Below are 17,517 nucleotides of genomic sequence, written 5' to 3'. Positions count from 1 at the left end.
GAAAAGGGAGGCTCGGGGAGGGAGGAAGTGGGGCTGTACTGAATGCAGGGAAGGGAAGCCTGCCAACTGCAATAAAGGGGACAGCCCCTGATGCCTCCCCCTCCCCCAGGCCAGTGTCCCCGTGCATCTAAGTGCTTTTCACAATCAGTCAGCCCTGTGCCACCGTTCTGTTCTTACGTCTTTTCAACATCTTTGATATTTGTGATTTACGCCTGCAGAATAACCAGAAAAGCCACATACAGTAGCACTCCAGGAGGGGTCAGAACTCAGGTCAGTAAACTCACTAAGTCCAGTTCTGCACTGGGTGCTGTGGGGTGTGGTTTCCAGTAAACAGGCCAGCTCCCCCAGCACAAGCTTCGTGAAGAACCACGTGGCTTTCTTAAGCTAAACCATGGAGGAATCTAATCCTTTATCATGTTTTGGAGAAAGCTGAGGGTGGCGCCTGCACAATTTGATTTGGTGTAAAAATACACACCAAATCTGATTTCTGTTACATTAAGGCATTCTCTGACAAAATACACAGAACAAGGAATGAAGCAAATTGTGCACCAGGAACATCTTACCAGCTCCCTTCCCGAATACCTGACCACGAATTAAAAATATAAAGTAAAATAAAAGGATCAAACCTCACTTTAATTGAATATTTAATAGATGATTTAACGGTCAAGTTAAGATACATTTTAAATGCTAAATATAAAAGTGATTTGTGTTTGCTTACTGGAAATATTTGTAATATGAGCCGACACATATAATAAACTAATATTTAAAACAAATTTACTATGGGGCCAATGTAATGATTATCTTCAATTTATGAAAACATTGCATTCATCAAACTATAATTTTGACTAATATATAAACTGGGCTTTTATAAACATGAACACATTAGCAGCGGGTTGCCACTGTCAGTAGGAGAAGTATAACTCACTCTTCTAAGTGCTTGTTTTCACTTCAAAAGATCCATTGGAAATAGAGAACGAGGAATATTTTCCTTGAGAGAGACTGGAGTTAATCCAGAAAGAAATTCATTTTTTACACAGTCAGTAGACTAAACTCTTTTGTAAAAGCAAAGCAAAGCAAAGCTAAAACAAAACAAAAACCTCCATCCTTTCCATCCTGCTGTGACATAGATATACTTAAAACAAAACAAAACAAATACACAAACAAACAAACAAACAAACAAAAAACCACAACTCTGAGACTGCCAAACAGAAGCATGGCATGTCTCATGCCATGTCCTAACAGGTCAGGTCAACATGGAACAGGTAGCAAGAAGGCAAACATGATGTAAATTGTCTAGTGAATAAAAAGGAAAGAGTCCCTTTGCTTGGTAATTAAAATGAAACACACACACACACACACACACACACACACACACTTTAATATTTCCCTAAAGGCTTGAAAAAAGTGAAGTGTTTGGCAAAACCAGGAGAAGCTTGGTAACCATTTGACCATCCCCTGAAAAATCACCTGAAAATAATGGTAAATAGGTACTTTGTAGTCCTGAGTTTGTTATTTCTCTGGAACATTTTGAATTGACTTTACTTTTTAGAAACCTTGAAACTGAGATCCCTGAGGAAACCTAAGTCACCCAACTCCAACGCAGCTGCCAGCATTAAACACTTTCCACAGAAAAGGAAAGCCAGTGGTTGGTTTCATTCTCCTTTGATCTTAGGATAAGCACCTCAGATGTACCAGGCATGCCACTGAGGCACACAGGTGACTGGACAAGTCTGTACTGCATTACAGCTAGTTTGCCATGACTGTCTGAAAGATTTGCATACTGCAAGGGTACCAGGCTAAAAAATAAATAAATGAGACCATCCACCCCCAGCAGATTGAAGAATGCACGGATTAATGGCATCAGAAAAGTCGGTGAGGTAATGACTCTGCAGCTAAGCACATGGCCTCAAGATAGAGATCAGAGGGCTTAACTATGGAGACTATTTGTGGATATCAACATAAAAATACCAAACTGCATACTTCAATATCATTTTCAAATGACAAACACTTAATAATCTGAATCTTAAGGTCTTCAGCTTTAACTCAAGATATCTGTCTTTTAATATGATGAATGATATCTACATAAATGTAGAGAGAATGTCTTGTTGATTGTATGAATGGATCACATGTCAATTAGAAAGTCTATGGCCTATGGGTTAGGCAGGGAATAGGTGGGATATTTTGGAGGCAGAAATGATTCTGGGATAGAGCCAGGCATAGGAATATCTGCTTGGGAAGATTCACCTGGGAAGATGTGAGGAGACATACGTATGATGGAACCTGAACACAGGTAACCTGCCACGTGGCAGAATATAGATTAAAGTAAATGGGTTGTTATGATTCTAGTCAGAGAAGAGACTAGCTATATGGCCAAGATACTTGAAAATATATTCTGAGTCTGAGTCTTATTCTGGAAGCACTGGGGCTGGGAGGAAGAACTGGACCCAACTTGTACATGTAAGTCCATGTTTTAAAACTAGGAGAACATTGATGGGGTCTCTGAGTTATAAACATCTCAAATGAAGCTAGGAGAAATGAGAAATCAAATTACCGGGCTAAAGTTGGGTCAAAGTGACTTAAAGTCGTCACCAAATCAAAAAGGAGAGACTTATGTCAAGAACCACAGCCATGCACGGACACTGTTGCTGATGAGATATGAGCTCTGGTGATCACAAAGAGCTTTGGTCATTGTTTGGTCTAAAGGAACGGAGGTAAAACTTCCTTCCTTTATGTGATATTTCTTTGTATGGAATATGAAGCCCTAATATTGCCTCTAAGTGTCCTAGTTAGCTTTAGTTTTCAATTTGACATAGACGAGAGTCATCTGAGAAGATCATCTCCATTGAGAAATTGTCCAGATCAGATTGCCCTGTGGATATGTGTGTGAGGGATTGTCTTGATTACTAAATGATGCTAGAGGGTCCCAGGCCACTGTGGGCAGTACAACACCTAGGCAAGTTTCCAGACCATGCTTGTGAGCAAGTCATTAAGTCGTGTTCCTCCATGGAGCCTGTCTCCTTGAAGCTTCCTGCCTTGAGTTCCTGCCCTGATCTCTCTCAATGATGGACAGTGACCTGGAAGTATATGTCAAATAAACCCTTCCTCAAATTGCTTTTGGCCAAACTGTTTTATCATGGCAATAGAATTAAACTAGAGCCCAAGCCTGGGTTCACAAAGAAAGGAAAAATGATAAACAAGTATAACTTTACAAGGAAGGTGCCCAGCATACGAATAATTTGACAAATACTGGAATGGAGTTTCTCTGTTTCCTGTTTCTTTAGTGTTGGAAATGTCTGAGTTCTCTCTAGATGATGCTTTGCCCACCAGGTCCTGTTTTTCTCCACTCTGTTCTAGCCACACTTTCCCACCCTGACCAGGCCTTGGTGACCTGCCTCCTTCACTGTGCTTGAAACATTCCCTATGGTTTCTCCACTGGTACCTGCTGGGTCTTTCCAGAAGTGGAGTTAGAAGAACAAAGGTAGACTGGAGAGTAGCCTCTCTCAGAGAAGTAGGGCACACATGGACTGTGTGCAACAGGATCTCTCTTCATCAAACAGACCTAACAAGGTATCCACCAGCTTCATGGAAACTCTATGGCAAAGATGGCCATTAATGGAGGCCTGCAGTATGCACAGACTGGCCTTGACACCCTGTTTATCTACTGTCCCAAGGAGTGTGACTTTGATCTTGTTTGGGGACTCATCCTGAAGGTGACAACTGGAGCCAGGTGTTACCTACTTCATGGTTGGGTGAGTCTTCCTCCTGGGCAAAGGGCTTAAGAAGTGTACAGTTTCATGTTGAGTATAATATGGTTCCCCAGATCATACAATTATCCCTGCTTGAGTCCGTAAAACTCATGCTCTGACAATCACTGCTTTTCTGTGTCCCCACAGAGATGAGAACTTTAATGTCTCATACTACACTGTGTGCCAGAGAGGGCTTCAGATCCCCTTACAAATGGTTGTGAGCCACCATGTGGTTGCTGGGAATTGAATACTGCATATCTGGAAGAACAGCTAGTGCTCTTAACTGCAGAGCCGTCTCACTAGCCCCTTCCCATGTTTTAATATATATCTTTCTTTAATCAGTGTTTCGTAATTTTTATTATTGATATCTTTTACTTAGTTTATTACCAGGAATTGCAATTATTAACATATTACTCTAATGAACTAATTAGTAGTAAGAATACTTCAGTGCTCACTAATTAGATTGCTTTCATTGTTTCCTCTGCAGTAAATTCATTACTGTTATATAGAGGACCTGCAGTATTTGTGTTTATCCTGTATCCTGCAACTGTACTGAATTCATTAGCTCTCATATTTTTGGTGGAGTCTTTTTGAAAACAGAGGTAACTTCACTTTCTCTCATGTTTGCAAGTCTTCTTTCTCTTGCTTGGTATCTCTTGGTAAAATTCCTCGACCATAAAGAGGAGAAGTGGTAAGAGTAAACATCTTGTCTTCCTCATCCATTATGATGCTGGTTATGAGTGTGGGGTGAACAGTGAGTTCTGGATGGCTCTCTTTAGTCATCACACATCACAGAGGCTGGATGGCTCTCTTTAGTCATCACACATCACAGAGGCTGGATGGCTCTCTTTAGTCATCACACATCACAGAGGGTTTATTTCTTTGGTTGGTTTGGTTTGGTTTTCTCCACAGCATAATGGTATGAAAATATATCTGTCTGAATAGATTCTCATTAAATGGTTTAGAGTATACAAAGAATTCTGAATACACTAAACTGTACTAGTGTGATGGACATTATCATTGTCGTTGTTATTCTGGAGGGCTGGGGAGAAGAGATGACACAATAAGACTTGAAAAGAATACATATATAAAGAGAGAAAATTCTTCCTGAAATTCCTGAAAAGAAAATCATATATATCAGGATGGCATTTGTGATCCTAGCTAACAGCTGCCTTTCCCCACCTCAACCATATTCTTGGAGGTCTCCTGTTGATCCTTCAGGTCTCCACTAGAGATATTTTCCTCTAAAGAAGTTTCTTGCCCCTCAAGACTTAGGTAAGTATCTTCTTCCTTGTGCTTCCACAGCCCCCATTGTACCTGACCCTCATATTTTCAAGTTGATACAATGGTAGATACCAGGGTGGCTTGGTTTTCCTAAGTCCTTACACACCTACATTTTAAATCAATTCTTATTTGTATCCCTCACTGGAGAACTTCAGTTTGTTCTCTGACACCTCCAATTCTTAGACTAATGTATAGCACACAAAAGATAAATAATATGATATACTAAGATTGACTCAAAGTTTTTAAGAAAAGGCACTATACCAATGAATATCAGTCTACTAGCCCTTCTTAGTTTTAGCCACATAGCTGAGCCTGCCTAAAGGTTATATTTGAGATACTTTCCTAGAGAAGGATGAGAAATTCTAAATATGCACCAATATATGTATATTTGTTTATCAATGATACATACCGTGACAGTACCTCATTACTGTGTTAATTACAAAATTAGGAATATTTAAAGGAAGGAAGTATCAAACCCTCATCAGAACTTGAATTTAATGATATCATTTCAAGGTTGGCATGATTAGTGTCATCTTTAATCTAAAATTTCTTGTAGGGAACTCATGCCACCATTTGTCCATTTTCTGAAGGGTAGTTTAGATAAAAATAGAATATCTTTATATCACTAAGTACACATTCTTGAAAGTAGGCCCCCAGGGCAGGTTTTGTGGAGTGAGTCTTCTACTCTATCTGCAGGATATTATGATACACCTAGACCTGTTGCTGCATCAATAGACACAGGAGTCAGTTCAGCTCACCAGGTTTAAGCCAGGTACCATTGTCCTTAACTCCCAAACACAGAATAACATGACCAAAAAGAGAGACCCCACTTTTCAATTCATATGATATTCTATCTAGAGAGAATGTTCCCGACCCACAGGTCTTCCACAATGAGTTCATTTGTATTTCTTCTTCTTGCTAATTCAGTGTCACAAGGAGATTTCCTTGGCAACTTTTACAATCAGGAAGAATGTACCTCTTCTTGCTTGGGCATAGAGACACCACTGAGGCTAAATGAAGATACATTCAGTTCATAAGTACAGTTGAAAGAGCCATTCCCTAGGATGTGCTTAGGTATCTTTCCAATCCTTCCTTTAGTTAGACAGATTTCCCTTCTAGATCTACAGACAGAGGAAGCCCCTTTGCTGCCTTTAAAGGCATAACCACCCAACTTCCTGGTCAATAGATGCCTACCCAACAAATCTGCAGGACACACATGAGAGAAAATATGTGGCTTTATGTAAAGAGAAAGACAAAATATATTTTCTTATTTCATTTTCCCACATAAGCCTTTGAATGTGGAGTATGTGGAAAGATTATGGTCAGTCTCAGCGGTATCAGTCCCCCCCACCCATCCAGAGCTCAACAAGAACTCCAGTCCAGCCAATGATTTTAAAGTGAAAGTGTTATCTCCAGAGCCTCCACTTTTGAGCCGAATTCTTTATTTAATATAATAGTTTAGATTAGTCAACTAATATATATGGAATATAAAAATGTATAGGGAGGCCCTGGGAAGTAGCTCGGTAAGTTGCCATGCAATCAGGATGACCAAAATCAACTAAAGAAACCACATGTGGATGTGCGTTTGTAACCCAGTTCTGGCAATCAGGGCCAAGAGGATCATTGGAGAGTGCTTGCCAACCACCCTCGCCTGAAAGTGAATCTAGTGAGAGAAGCTGTCTCAGAAAACAAGGTGTCAGGAATGGCACCTCAGATCATCCTCTGGCCCCTAAACATTTGCATGTACACATACATACTTGAGTACACACAGCATAAAGGAAAATATCTTCCAAAATACATTTGATAACAGAAACCTTTGCCATATGTAAAGCAATGAGCCCTTGGCTGCAGAGGTGGCTTAGCAGTTAAAAGCAGAACCCAAGTTTGGTTCCCTGCGCCCACATAGTATCTCATAGCCCTTCCTTACTCCAATTTCAGTGTGTCCAATGCCCTCTTCCTTTTTAGGCACGGAATGTACATAATGCACAGACAGTTACACAGGCAAATCAACATACACATAAAATAAGGATAAATAAATGTTAACAAGAGTGTCCTACTCTGAAATGTATTTGGTATATAATTTCTTACTTAAGCAATTCAAAGAAAATCAGAATGTACTAAGTGTGAAAATGCAAACTCAGATAAAGGTGATCCACTTTCCTTTGAAGCACAGATGTGCAAATATTAAGATCTCAGATAAAATATACACCATGAAACATAAGAAAATGCTTCAAAATGTGTAAGTTGCAAAATTATAGCCTTCAAAGCCTCTTACTTAGTTTCCACATCCCTTGATTCCTGATGCTTCCCACATTTATCTTGTATAGATCATTCAAGAAACCTCGTGATTTCCTTTCGAATGAGGAATAAGATAGTCACGAGGAAGCCCTGCATTTTCTTTGGGGTTATAGAGACACACTGTTGAGCCCAGATAGTGATGAAGGTAGTAGAGATTAGAACATAGATCGTCAAGGCATTCTCTAAAATATCTATGACTGCAACAGAATCCAGATGTTCTTTAGTAGCTCAGTAATGATACAAACTGTTAATAAAATAGGTCAGAAATGGAGTGCATGGGACTCTTGAGGAAATGCTACACTGTAAACTTGGACTCTCCAGCATATTCTACGTGCTATGAGAGCTCTGCTGAGAGGAAGCAGGTAAACTGCTCACTTACTTTTCAGAGGTGAAGACTTCCCCACACACTGCAGCTCTAATTCTTCAGCTCGCTCCATCTTGGCTGAGATCTGCATCCTCTCACAGATGCTATGCTCTGCCACGGGATCTGGTTGACTACTGACTGGTGTATTTCTCAGACTCTTCATATGCTGTTGGACTTCAGCCAAGAGGACAGCTTGTATTGCTTCAGTTACCTGAGACAGTTTTTATTTTCATGAATTATACAATAGTATTCCAAATGACTAGGAGTCTTATAAAAAAAAAAAACCAAAGAATTTTGATTTGAGTTCTTCCGTAAATAATATCATCCCAATCTGGTAAAAGTAACATCAAACACCTCTCCTTGTGAGTAACAGTAATGAATGCAGAGACTTATAGTGACCCAAGCTGTAGATGGGAACCAAGCCCTAAATAAGTTACTTCTACCACCCCCCTAGAAGGCTCCGGGAACAATCCAAAAGAGCAAGTGGTACATTTGTAGGAACCAACAGATAGGGTGAACTGCTACAAAGTGACAGTCCCCAGAAATAAAAACAACTGTAAACTATAGTTACCTACACTGTGCCCACTCCAGACCTATTCTATTAACAATCAGCCAGGGGCCTTATCTTTCACCTCACCAGTATTTGCTATTGGTAGATTCTGGGAAAGGGACATAACTGCCTTTAGTTGTGTGCCATCAGCTCAGCCCAACAGACTCCAACAGGCTCCACACCCATACAAAGGGGCAGGAACATGAGAGGGAGACCTGTGAGGAGGAGGGAGGGTGGACAGTCTGGTAGGGAGGGTGGAGGTGAGAGCTGTCAGTATTCACGAAACACCAGGGAAACTGTAAACTAATAACAATAAAATAAAATGTAACAAAGAAAAAATCTGAGTGCAAACACCAGTCTTGCGTTCTTTTAAAAATGTAAGGTTCTGAAAGGGCACATAGAGGAATTTTTAATGATGATGTTTAATGATGATGCTTTCTTTTTCTCAGATGGTGCAAAAACACTTGTACCACATTCAGAGCTACCAGCAACCACCAGGGACCCAAAGAAGTTAAGAGATGTGAATAGGACACTGTTCTCTATTTACATACAAAGCTGTTCTCTAAAGCAGCCCATTTCATGTACAGAAATCCCTCAGAAAAGGCCAATTCAAGTCAAAACACAAATAATAACTAATTCTGCTTCATAGAGAAATCCCACTGGACAAAGGGTTACCTCTTCTAGGATGAACTCACCTTCCCTGGCCACTCTTCCCCGCTCTCACCGTCCCGTATCCTTATGTACATCAGTATGGTTTATCAGACTCCTGTCTCTACTTTAGGCTTGGTGAAGGGTATGTTCTAGAAAGTCATCTTACAGGATAAGAATAACTGCCTACTTAAATCTTTTAGGGAAGATGGAGATTCAGTGAGCCTCAGTAGCAGGAATCTCCTCTGATAACACGAGGCATGCGGATGATGATATACCTGTACAGACTGGTCTCTCCAGCACGAGATAAGCTTCAAAAGCGAGAGGTCAGCCTCAGGTGTGTGACACTCATTTCGACCTAGAAAGGCAGAGAACACATTTTATTAACGCAATCCATGGTTGCTCCCTGACGTTGTCTACACTCGAGTCCCACTTAGGGAAGCTTGTTTAACAAACACCAAAGCTCAGGTTCAGCCACTCAGGAAGTATGATTTAGCAGTTCTCAGGATGGGAAGGGCCAGTCAGTAACACTCTGTAAAACTAACTCAGATGACTTTCAGATAGAGCCAGGGTACTCAGACAAACACAGATGCTGGTCAAACCACACTGGTTTTTACACGGTCATGTTCTACCTCTTTGCCAAACTAGGACAAACAATGCCAGATTTTTGTTTCTCAAGCCCTCATACAAGGAGCTCAGGCTTGCAAAGAGTTAGCAGCCATCGTAGGCAAGATCAGACTCTGCTGGTTTGTCCACACCCAGCCATTCATCCCCTAGCAATAGGCAAAATGCTGATGTTTCATGCTGTCCGCGAGACAGTGTTCGTCCTAAGACTGTCCTCTTCAATGCAGGTTAAGTCCAGTGGGAAGTTCTAACTGTGAAAAAGGACTTACTCTATTTAAATTGATCTATACAGGGACCAACAGTTCACCACATAAAAGAGCAATTAATAAAAAAAGTGCCTTTTTATTAATTGAAAATGTATGTATCATCATCTAAATGAAAAAAAGTATCAATCACTTAAGGCACCATGAAGGTCTCAGGTCCTGGAGAAAATAGGGAAGCATGGTGGGGCTTTGTGGTGGGAAAATTGCAACGATAGCCGTCTATTAAAATCAAAGTATTAATTCACGTCTGACATTCAAGTAACAACTATTGATATTAGTGTTTATCAACTGTATTTTCTATGTGTTGTCTTATATAGAAACAAGTTTCCTATATATTATGTTATACATGTATTTTCCATTAAATTATATTAGTGGTCAAAGAATGGTGGTGGAGCAAACTAAGAACAAGAAAGAAGTTGATAATAAATGCTTGGCAACTAGTATGTCTTTTTTTCTAAAGGGGTGAACAATATGAATTTGAAATAACCAGTCACTCTACACAAAACCTGTGTCCCAGAATCATTCCGGACATACTTCCCACATCTCCTCAAGTGCCGAAGAAAAGATTTCCTTTTGATCTCTTTCTCCTCTTCGTCTCTAATCTTGCTGACCTTGTGACTCACCTTCAAAGCTAAGTCTTGGTCTCAACTGTAACTACTTACTGGCATTGTGGGGCCTTGCACAGTATGCTTTAATGTGATGTTAAAATTTTAATATGATAGAGAGACCAGAGCCAACTTTTCTTGGCAGTGTCAGGGAGTTGTAGAATTAATTGCAACTTCGGGGGTAAAGATGAAAAGAAAACATCCCAGCCTTGTCAGCATTACTCAGCCACCGTTTCTGCTAACAGGAGTGGGCACTAGTTCCTGTCAAGCCTTGAAAAAGAGAACTCTGGTGTTATTTCACTTTCCAGGGTTTGGCTTCAAAAATCAATTGCCAAGAAGTAAGTCTTTTCTGGTACTTCTCCACTCATCCCATCTCTCTATTATAAAAAAAAGCATCATTTTTTTTTGTCTCTGATTTCAGCTTTCTGTGTGTCTCTAATTTCAACATGTGTACATATATGTAACTATGTAGGTCCGAGTTGAACATTGAGTGTTTTCCTGAATTGAGCTCTCCACTTTAGTCTTTGAAACAGAACCCCTCACTGAACCTGGAACTTGGCTGACGAGGCTGGCTAGCCAGGAAGCTTCAGGAATCCTCTTGTCTCCCTGCTGCTAGCTCTTGGGTTACAAGTATGTGCTGCCATTGCTGGAGTTTAGCTGGGGGCTGGAGATTTGTACCCAGGTCCTCATAATTGAGCAGAAAGCATTTTACCTACCCAGTCATCCCCCTGGGTCTCTAATTTAATCTTAATGGTTATGAATGAAACCCAAAGACCAATATGATTAGTGATATTAGTTCTCAAGGCTGTTGAGCTGCAGACCCACAGGAGAAGCAGGAATATTCTTGGATCTGGTTAGCTATCCCATTTTTACAGACACACATATGTTAAAACTTAAATATGAATCATTTTCCTAGTCCTACAAAATATTTAAGTAACCCTATGAAGAACTTCTATATATGAAGAAGGCAGGCAACCGGTCAGGGGATGCCCTTGCAAATGAAGACTGATCCGATAAAGAGAGAAGGAAAGGGAGAAGGAAGAGTCAGATCTGCAAGCCAGTGCTGTTTCTCAGGTTATCAGCAGTTTGACTGTCATTGACCCATCTAACTTTTAGGAACATTTTTGTGCATCCCACCCCCAAGGATAATGAGACCTTCTTATACTCTTAATGCAAAGGGATTTTTATACATCAAGTGAAACTTCATATGCATACCATTAACAGAATTCTTGGACCATACCAGGAACCAGGACCCCATCATTGGATGTTATTAGTAAACTCCCCTAGAAAGACCCTTAAATGTTCTTTTTAATAGCCTACTAGGGTCACTGTGTACCTTAGCTCAGCCACTGCTTAGTTTCAGAGGTACTATGTGCATCAGCCCAGGAAACTAATTCTCATTTATATAAGGGTTTAATTAAAGTAAAAGAGATTCCAAGGGTACAGAGTGATCCACAGAGCTGGACCTTAATCTCCACTCTTCCATTTCATTCATAGCTCAACCACTGTTGTCGTCAGTATGCATTCTTTAAGTATACTCACTTGCTAATTTCATTATACACTAATCAAAACAGTTGCACAGTTCTTTCTAGATGACAGATATAATAACGAATGAGACTGTCATAGAAATGGAAAGAATCATTATTAGTGAGGGGAAAAAAAACCACACAATGGAGAATGGTACAACAGGGGAAGAGGTGGGATGTTATGGAGAGTGGGTGGGACACTGGAAGACTTGGAGGATGAAGATGAATGAAAGTACAGGAAGGGGGGCCTGTGGACAACTGGGGAAAGAACAATCCAGGCAAAGGCAGAGCCCATGCTGAGGTTGTAAGACCTACTTGTCATGTTGCTTGAGGATAAAGAGGTGCAACTTCATTCTGAACGAGGACCTGATATGTAGGTGTGCAACTTTTTAAGGGAATGATATAGCTGTCACTCTAAGTGAAGAAAAAAAAAATCACTGGAAGGATGTGTGTGTGAGAGGGGGAGGGGCAGGGAGAAGACTCCACATAGGAATAGAGTATAGGAGGCAAGGGAAGGACGAGTTGGGGACCTACTGTAGCCATTCTGGTCATTCCAGTAACAAGCACATCAGGGTGAAGGCTCACACACAGGGTGTGGCCCTGGGTAGTCAGAAGCATCAGACTCTAGATGACTCAAAGAAGAGAAAGTGAGACGATGACCTCAAAGTTCTGGACCTGAGCATCAGAACTGAGGGAGAGGTCCCTGGGATGCTAAGACTTGGAGAGGCAAAATTGAGCTGTATCAACTAATTGGCATCAAAACGTAATCTAAAGGTTGATATGATGACTCAGAAGAATTTGAGGTTGTTGCGCAGATAAAAATAACCTTCTAAAGTAGCCAGAGAACTCTCTGGTAGTAGCTTTTGGGAAGGGGTAGGGATAATAAAGCTAATAAATATTCTAATAAGTCACATGGGACTTTACTATCCAGCCATTTTATCCACTGAGAAGTCTCAGCTACTGAGGCATCTATGGATGCATAGACCCATGGATACAATCTATGCATTTTACAATGGTACTTATTGCTACCCAGCTATAGAATAAAGCCATTATTTTATTTTATAGGAAAAGTACACCAGATCATATCTGTATCATTAACCCTTTTACCATTTTTTAGGTGACCATAGAAGCTTGATATATTCAAAATGTCACTTCCAGGGAATCTTGCCTTGCTGTGTACAGTCTCCATTTTGAAGGGTCTGTTGGGGAAAAAAAAGTTTTAAGGTAAAACTTTTAAAGTGTGGTAAACTCTTTGAGAAAATAAACCAAAGATGCATGCTCAAAACTACCTTAGCAAATAGGGGATAGAACACGAATTATTTTGAGTGTTATCTTCTACACTTAATTTGTCAACTTTCACCTATCTACATTCTCAGCTGAACTCATCAGAATGAACTGTGGCTGTGTTTTACAGGAGAGGCCTTGGTGCTGTAGAGCAGGGTATCTGGTGGCTGATTGAAGAATCCATGTGTCGATGTATACCAGGGAATTCTCCCTAGGTACCATCAGGTTCTGTGTTGCCTGTTGTTCCTCACACTGTCAGGGATGCCATCACAGGCTGTTTCTCCAGAATTCAGTACAGTCATATACACCATTGGTAAAGACCCAGGGACTTCTCAGCCTGCACAACTATAATATAAGTGTTGTCAAAATAGACAAATTTGTTGGAAGGATAGGAGATATCCTGTAATATACTATTTTGATTTCTCAACAAAACACAGTACCCTGGCTTTTGTAGATCAAATTCAGAAGAGCAGGTACAGAAAAATTCTCATCCTGGCACCTTTATTACAGAGTTGGTTTGAATGGGTGGTTAATGTTTTGTTTTGTGATCAGGTCTCACTATGTAGCCCTGGAACTTCCTAGATAGATCAAATATCACCCTGCCTTTGCTTTTGTCCCTGATGATGGAGTAATGGATTAAAGGCATGTGTCACCACCCCCCAGTATTTTAATAGACATTTTTGAAGCATTGATAGTGTTGTGGTGTCTTTTCAAGACCTTTTAATTATAAGCATGCTGAAAGTCCCTAGACTCCCCCCACAGGATCCCAGGCAGCTTTTCCACCCTAGATTCTGTATTAAGAACAAACCTGTGCCCTGTATCCATTTGATGGGTACATAGGGGTTGGGGTGGGATGGGGTTGAAGAATTTTTAGCATGGATCATTCCTCAGCTTACTTGGTAAACGAGGAGAATGAAGTCTAGGCAGGCTAAGTGGTGAACCGGAAAGCACGCATTGGTGCCACGGCAGACAGACAGCTCTCTCCTAGGTCTTCAGGCTCAAGACTGGTAATATATTTTAAACATACATTGTTGCAGTGTAAATGTTTGGTAAGAGAAAGAAAAAAGGTTGTTTTTAAGAAAGTAGAGTCAAATTGTGCATGTGAGGCAGGGACTCCCCCCAAATCTTTGTTTTCTCACCAGGAAACTGGATATTAAGAGCCATAGCGGCATTATAGTGTGAAGAACACAGAAGCCTATGGGATCTGTCTGGACTCCCACAGACTGGAAGCACTGGCGAGAAGGAGGTCTCCATCAGTGACATACTTGCTGACCCGAGCTCTTATCACATACATTGCAGACCTCCCACCCTGCAGCAAGCAAGTTGAATACTGTCCTTGCCCAGCAGTGTGGCCTTGCCTCACACTGGCGAGTCTTTCCCTGTCACCGCTACCACTCACACCACACATGTTGGCCCCTTCCTTTATTCCAGTGGTCCTTATTTGTTTTATGTGTAGGGTTTTTTTTTTTTTTTTTTTTTTTTTTTTTTGGTTTTTTGAGACAGGGTTTCTCTGTGTAGCCCTGGCTGTCCTGGCACTCACTTTGTAGACCAGGCTGGCCTCAAACTCAGAAATCCACCTGCCTCTGCCTCCCAAGTGCTGGGATTAAAGGCGTGTGCCACCACGCCCGGCTATGTGTAGGGTTTTTAATATTTGAATGAATCCCTGCCTCAACCAAAAACCCATTTTCTCTATCTTCTGTAGACTATAACCCGTGGACATAGAGTATTTGGTGAACTGAATTCAATTTAATGACATTGGAATGAAGAAAATGTAATCATGTATCATCATCATACTAAGTGCCTTGTATTTAACTATAGGTGCCGTCCATTACTGGTGAGCTGTGCCTTCTCTAATGGACAATTATACCGCTCTATCTGAATATGCAAGCACAAGTTGTGATATGTGCTAAGATATGACATTTCCAGCCACCATACGCACCTATTTAAGATTCTTTGTTCATATCTAGTTCACACCCTGTTAAATGAACCACAAAATATGTAGATGTACATAGATATATGTAAGTACATATGTGTGTATGTATGTGTGTGTGTATGTATGTATGTATGTATGTATGTATGTATGTATGTATGAATCCACCTATGCCTTCACTAAACATCTAGCCCTATGGCTTTTCTAGCACATGTGAATACAATAAATATTTGTTGAGTGAACTAATATTATTTCTAGTTTTATTTTTGTGTTTATGGGTATTTTCACATGTGTGTGCTATATGCATGCATGTAGAGGCAAGAGGTCAATGTTGAGTATCTCCCTTGACCTTATATTTTGAGACAGGGCTCTCCCTGACCCCAGAGCTCATTGGTTGTGCTAGAATAGCTGGACAGTCAGTTCCAGAGATCTGTCTCCCTCTGCATCCCACACTCAGCGTTCATGTGGGTACTAGAGACTCAATCACAGCTCTTCATTTTTTGCAGGATATGAAGACATTTCCCTAACCTAAATGAATTAATATTAAAACAGACATACAGTTAACCTCCTACCTGGAGAATTAATAGTAAAATGTTTTTAAATGGGTTCTAACTTCTAAAAGTTACTGCATCTTTAACACTGTCTCCCAACAGAAGGGAGCAAAGATGAAGACAGTTGAACACAGAGAACGATCATGACAGCCTTAATGTCTGCACGAGAATCATAGTCTCTCTAGTGCTTTTACCTGTCGATTTCACAGGCCAAATCCAAAGGCATGTTAACTAACTTATTAACTAAAAAGAGTCTGCTCAGTAAATACACAATAGCATCTGATTGCTGCACAGAGTCACAGTGACTTTCCAGGCCTCGGGGAATTCCAGTCTGGTGCAGAAGAGTGGCTGTGTATTTATTTGACAAGTCCAAAACTTTTCTGGAGCACAGATTTACCCCTGAGTACTCCTTCATTTCAGTACTGCATGCATCCCACCCAGGCAGCATCAGGGAAAAGAGGTCTTCATTCGAGGCAAGTCCCAAAGACACGGGGCCCTGCAGCTTTAAGATGCTGAGATGCCTGGTGCAGAGGCTGTCTAAATCTTTATCCACTCCCCATGGCAAAATACAAGACAGAAACAATTTCGCCATGTCTATTGTGAGGCTGGCATCGACTTTCCTGGGTGGCTTAGGATGTGCCTTTTTGGAGCTCTTCATTTTCTTCTGTCTTTTAATACCATTGTTCTCCTCTGAGAACTTACTGGTGCTGTCCCCAAGGACCAGGGTGTCCTCACTGGGCTTGGCTTGTGCCTCTGTCTGGAGAGAGCTACACGATGCTTTGTTTCTTCTTATTGTCAGGGTCTTCTTCTCTACTGTGCTCTTGGCTCTCCTCAAGATGTCACCTCCATAGAATGAGCCAGAAGGGTCAACATCACTTAGGGGAGTGGGCAGCAGTAGTTCAACAAGATTTTCCAGATCAAACAGGAGAACATGGAAGCCAATGTGACTCCATTTTGTTTTCACAGGCAAGACATTGAAAGGTCTTGGGACCGATGAAGCATCAGCAACCTGAGGGGAAGGATATGAGCACATTAGAGTTGTTAATGTGTATTAATGTTCTATGATGTAATTGTGGCAGAAAAAATATTTAGTTATAGATAAGAAATGCTGTGACAACTGGTTTTGTTTTAATTATGAAACTCCCTTTCTAAATTGAAGATTCTGACATTCACTATAAACTTTCTTTCCTCAAAACTTTTTCCCTGAGAAAATTAGAACTAGACCCTCTGGAGAAAAGTAGCACTAGATTAGGGTCCTTTAAGAAATGAAACATTTTATGCATTTGTGTGTGTGTGTGTGTGTGTGTGTGTGCACATGCAAGTGTGTGTGCATGTGTGTTTGTGCATGTGCATGTGAAGATGCCTACAGAAATATGAAGAGTGTGTCAGATCTCTTGTAACTCAGATGTGAGCCACCATATGGGTACTGGAAAATGAACTCTGGTCCCTTGAAAGAGCATTACATACTGTTAACTGCAGATACATCTCTCCAGCTCTATCTATCTATCTATCTATCTATCTATCTATCTATCTATCTATCTCTATCTATCTATCTATCTATCTATCTATCTATGTATCTATCTATCTATCTATCTATGTATCTATCTATCTATCCACCTTTCATCTATCCATTTATCTATCATCTATCTGTCATCTATCAATTATCTATCATCTACCTATCTATCTTCTATCTATCATCTATCTATCATCTATCACATATCTGTCTATCATCTATCCATCTATGCTCCAAATTTAGAATAAACACTAAAAAGGAATGCATCACAGGAGGAAACTCAACAAGCTGCCCCCATTTGGATTCCTGGTGTCAGGACTACTTGCGGGAG

General features: G+C 40.6%; 1 protein-coding gene across 3 annotated transcripts in view; it reads right to left on the bottom strand.

Annotated features, from left to right (window-relative positions):
* Wdr72 (WD repeat domain 72) overlaps positions 1-17,517 on the bottom strand; it is a 168,825-nt gene that overhangs the window by 56,752 nt on the left and 94,556 nt on the right. For all 3 annotated transcript variants that reach the window (XM_085844786.1, XM_085844785.1, XM_085844787.1), the window contains exons 15-18: positions 15,868-16,682; positions 13,016-13,107; positions 9,169-9,248; positions 7,708-7,903 (exon numbers count right to left, since the gene is read on the bottom strand). In XM_085844786.1, coding sequence (XP_085700912.1) covers positions 7,708-7,903; positions 9,169-9,248; positions 13,016-13,107; positions 15,868-16,682 — 1,183 coding nt within the window. The remainder of the gene's footprint in view (positions 1-7,707; positions 7,904-9,168; positions 9,249-13,015; positions 13,108-15,867; positions 16,683-17,517) is intronic.

This window comes from Mus caroli, unplaced genomic scaffold, assembly GCF_978045245.1.
Source record: "Mus caroli unplaced genomic scaffold, Mus_caroli_1 scaffold_11, whole genome shotgun sequence".
Lineage (NCBI taxonomy): Eukaryota > Metazoa > Chordata > Mammalia > Rodentia > Muridae > Mus > Mus caroli.
This window is presented reverse-complemented; position numbering and strand designations above follow the sequence as displayed.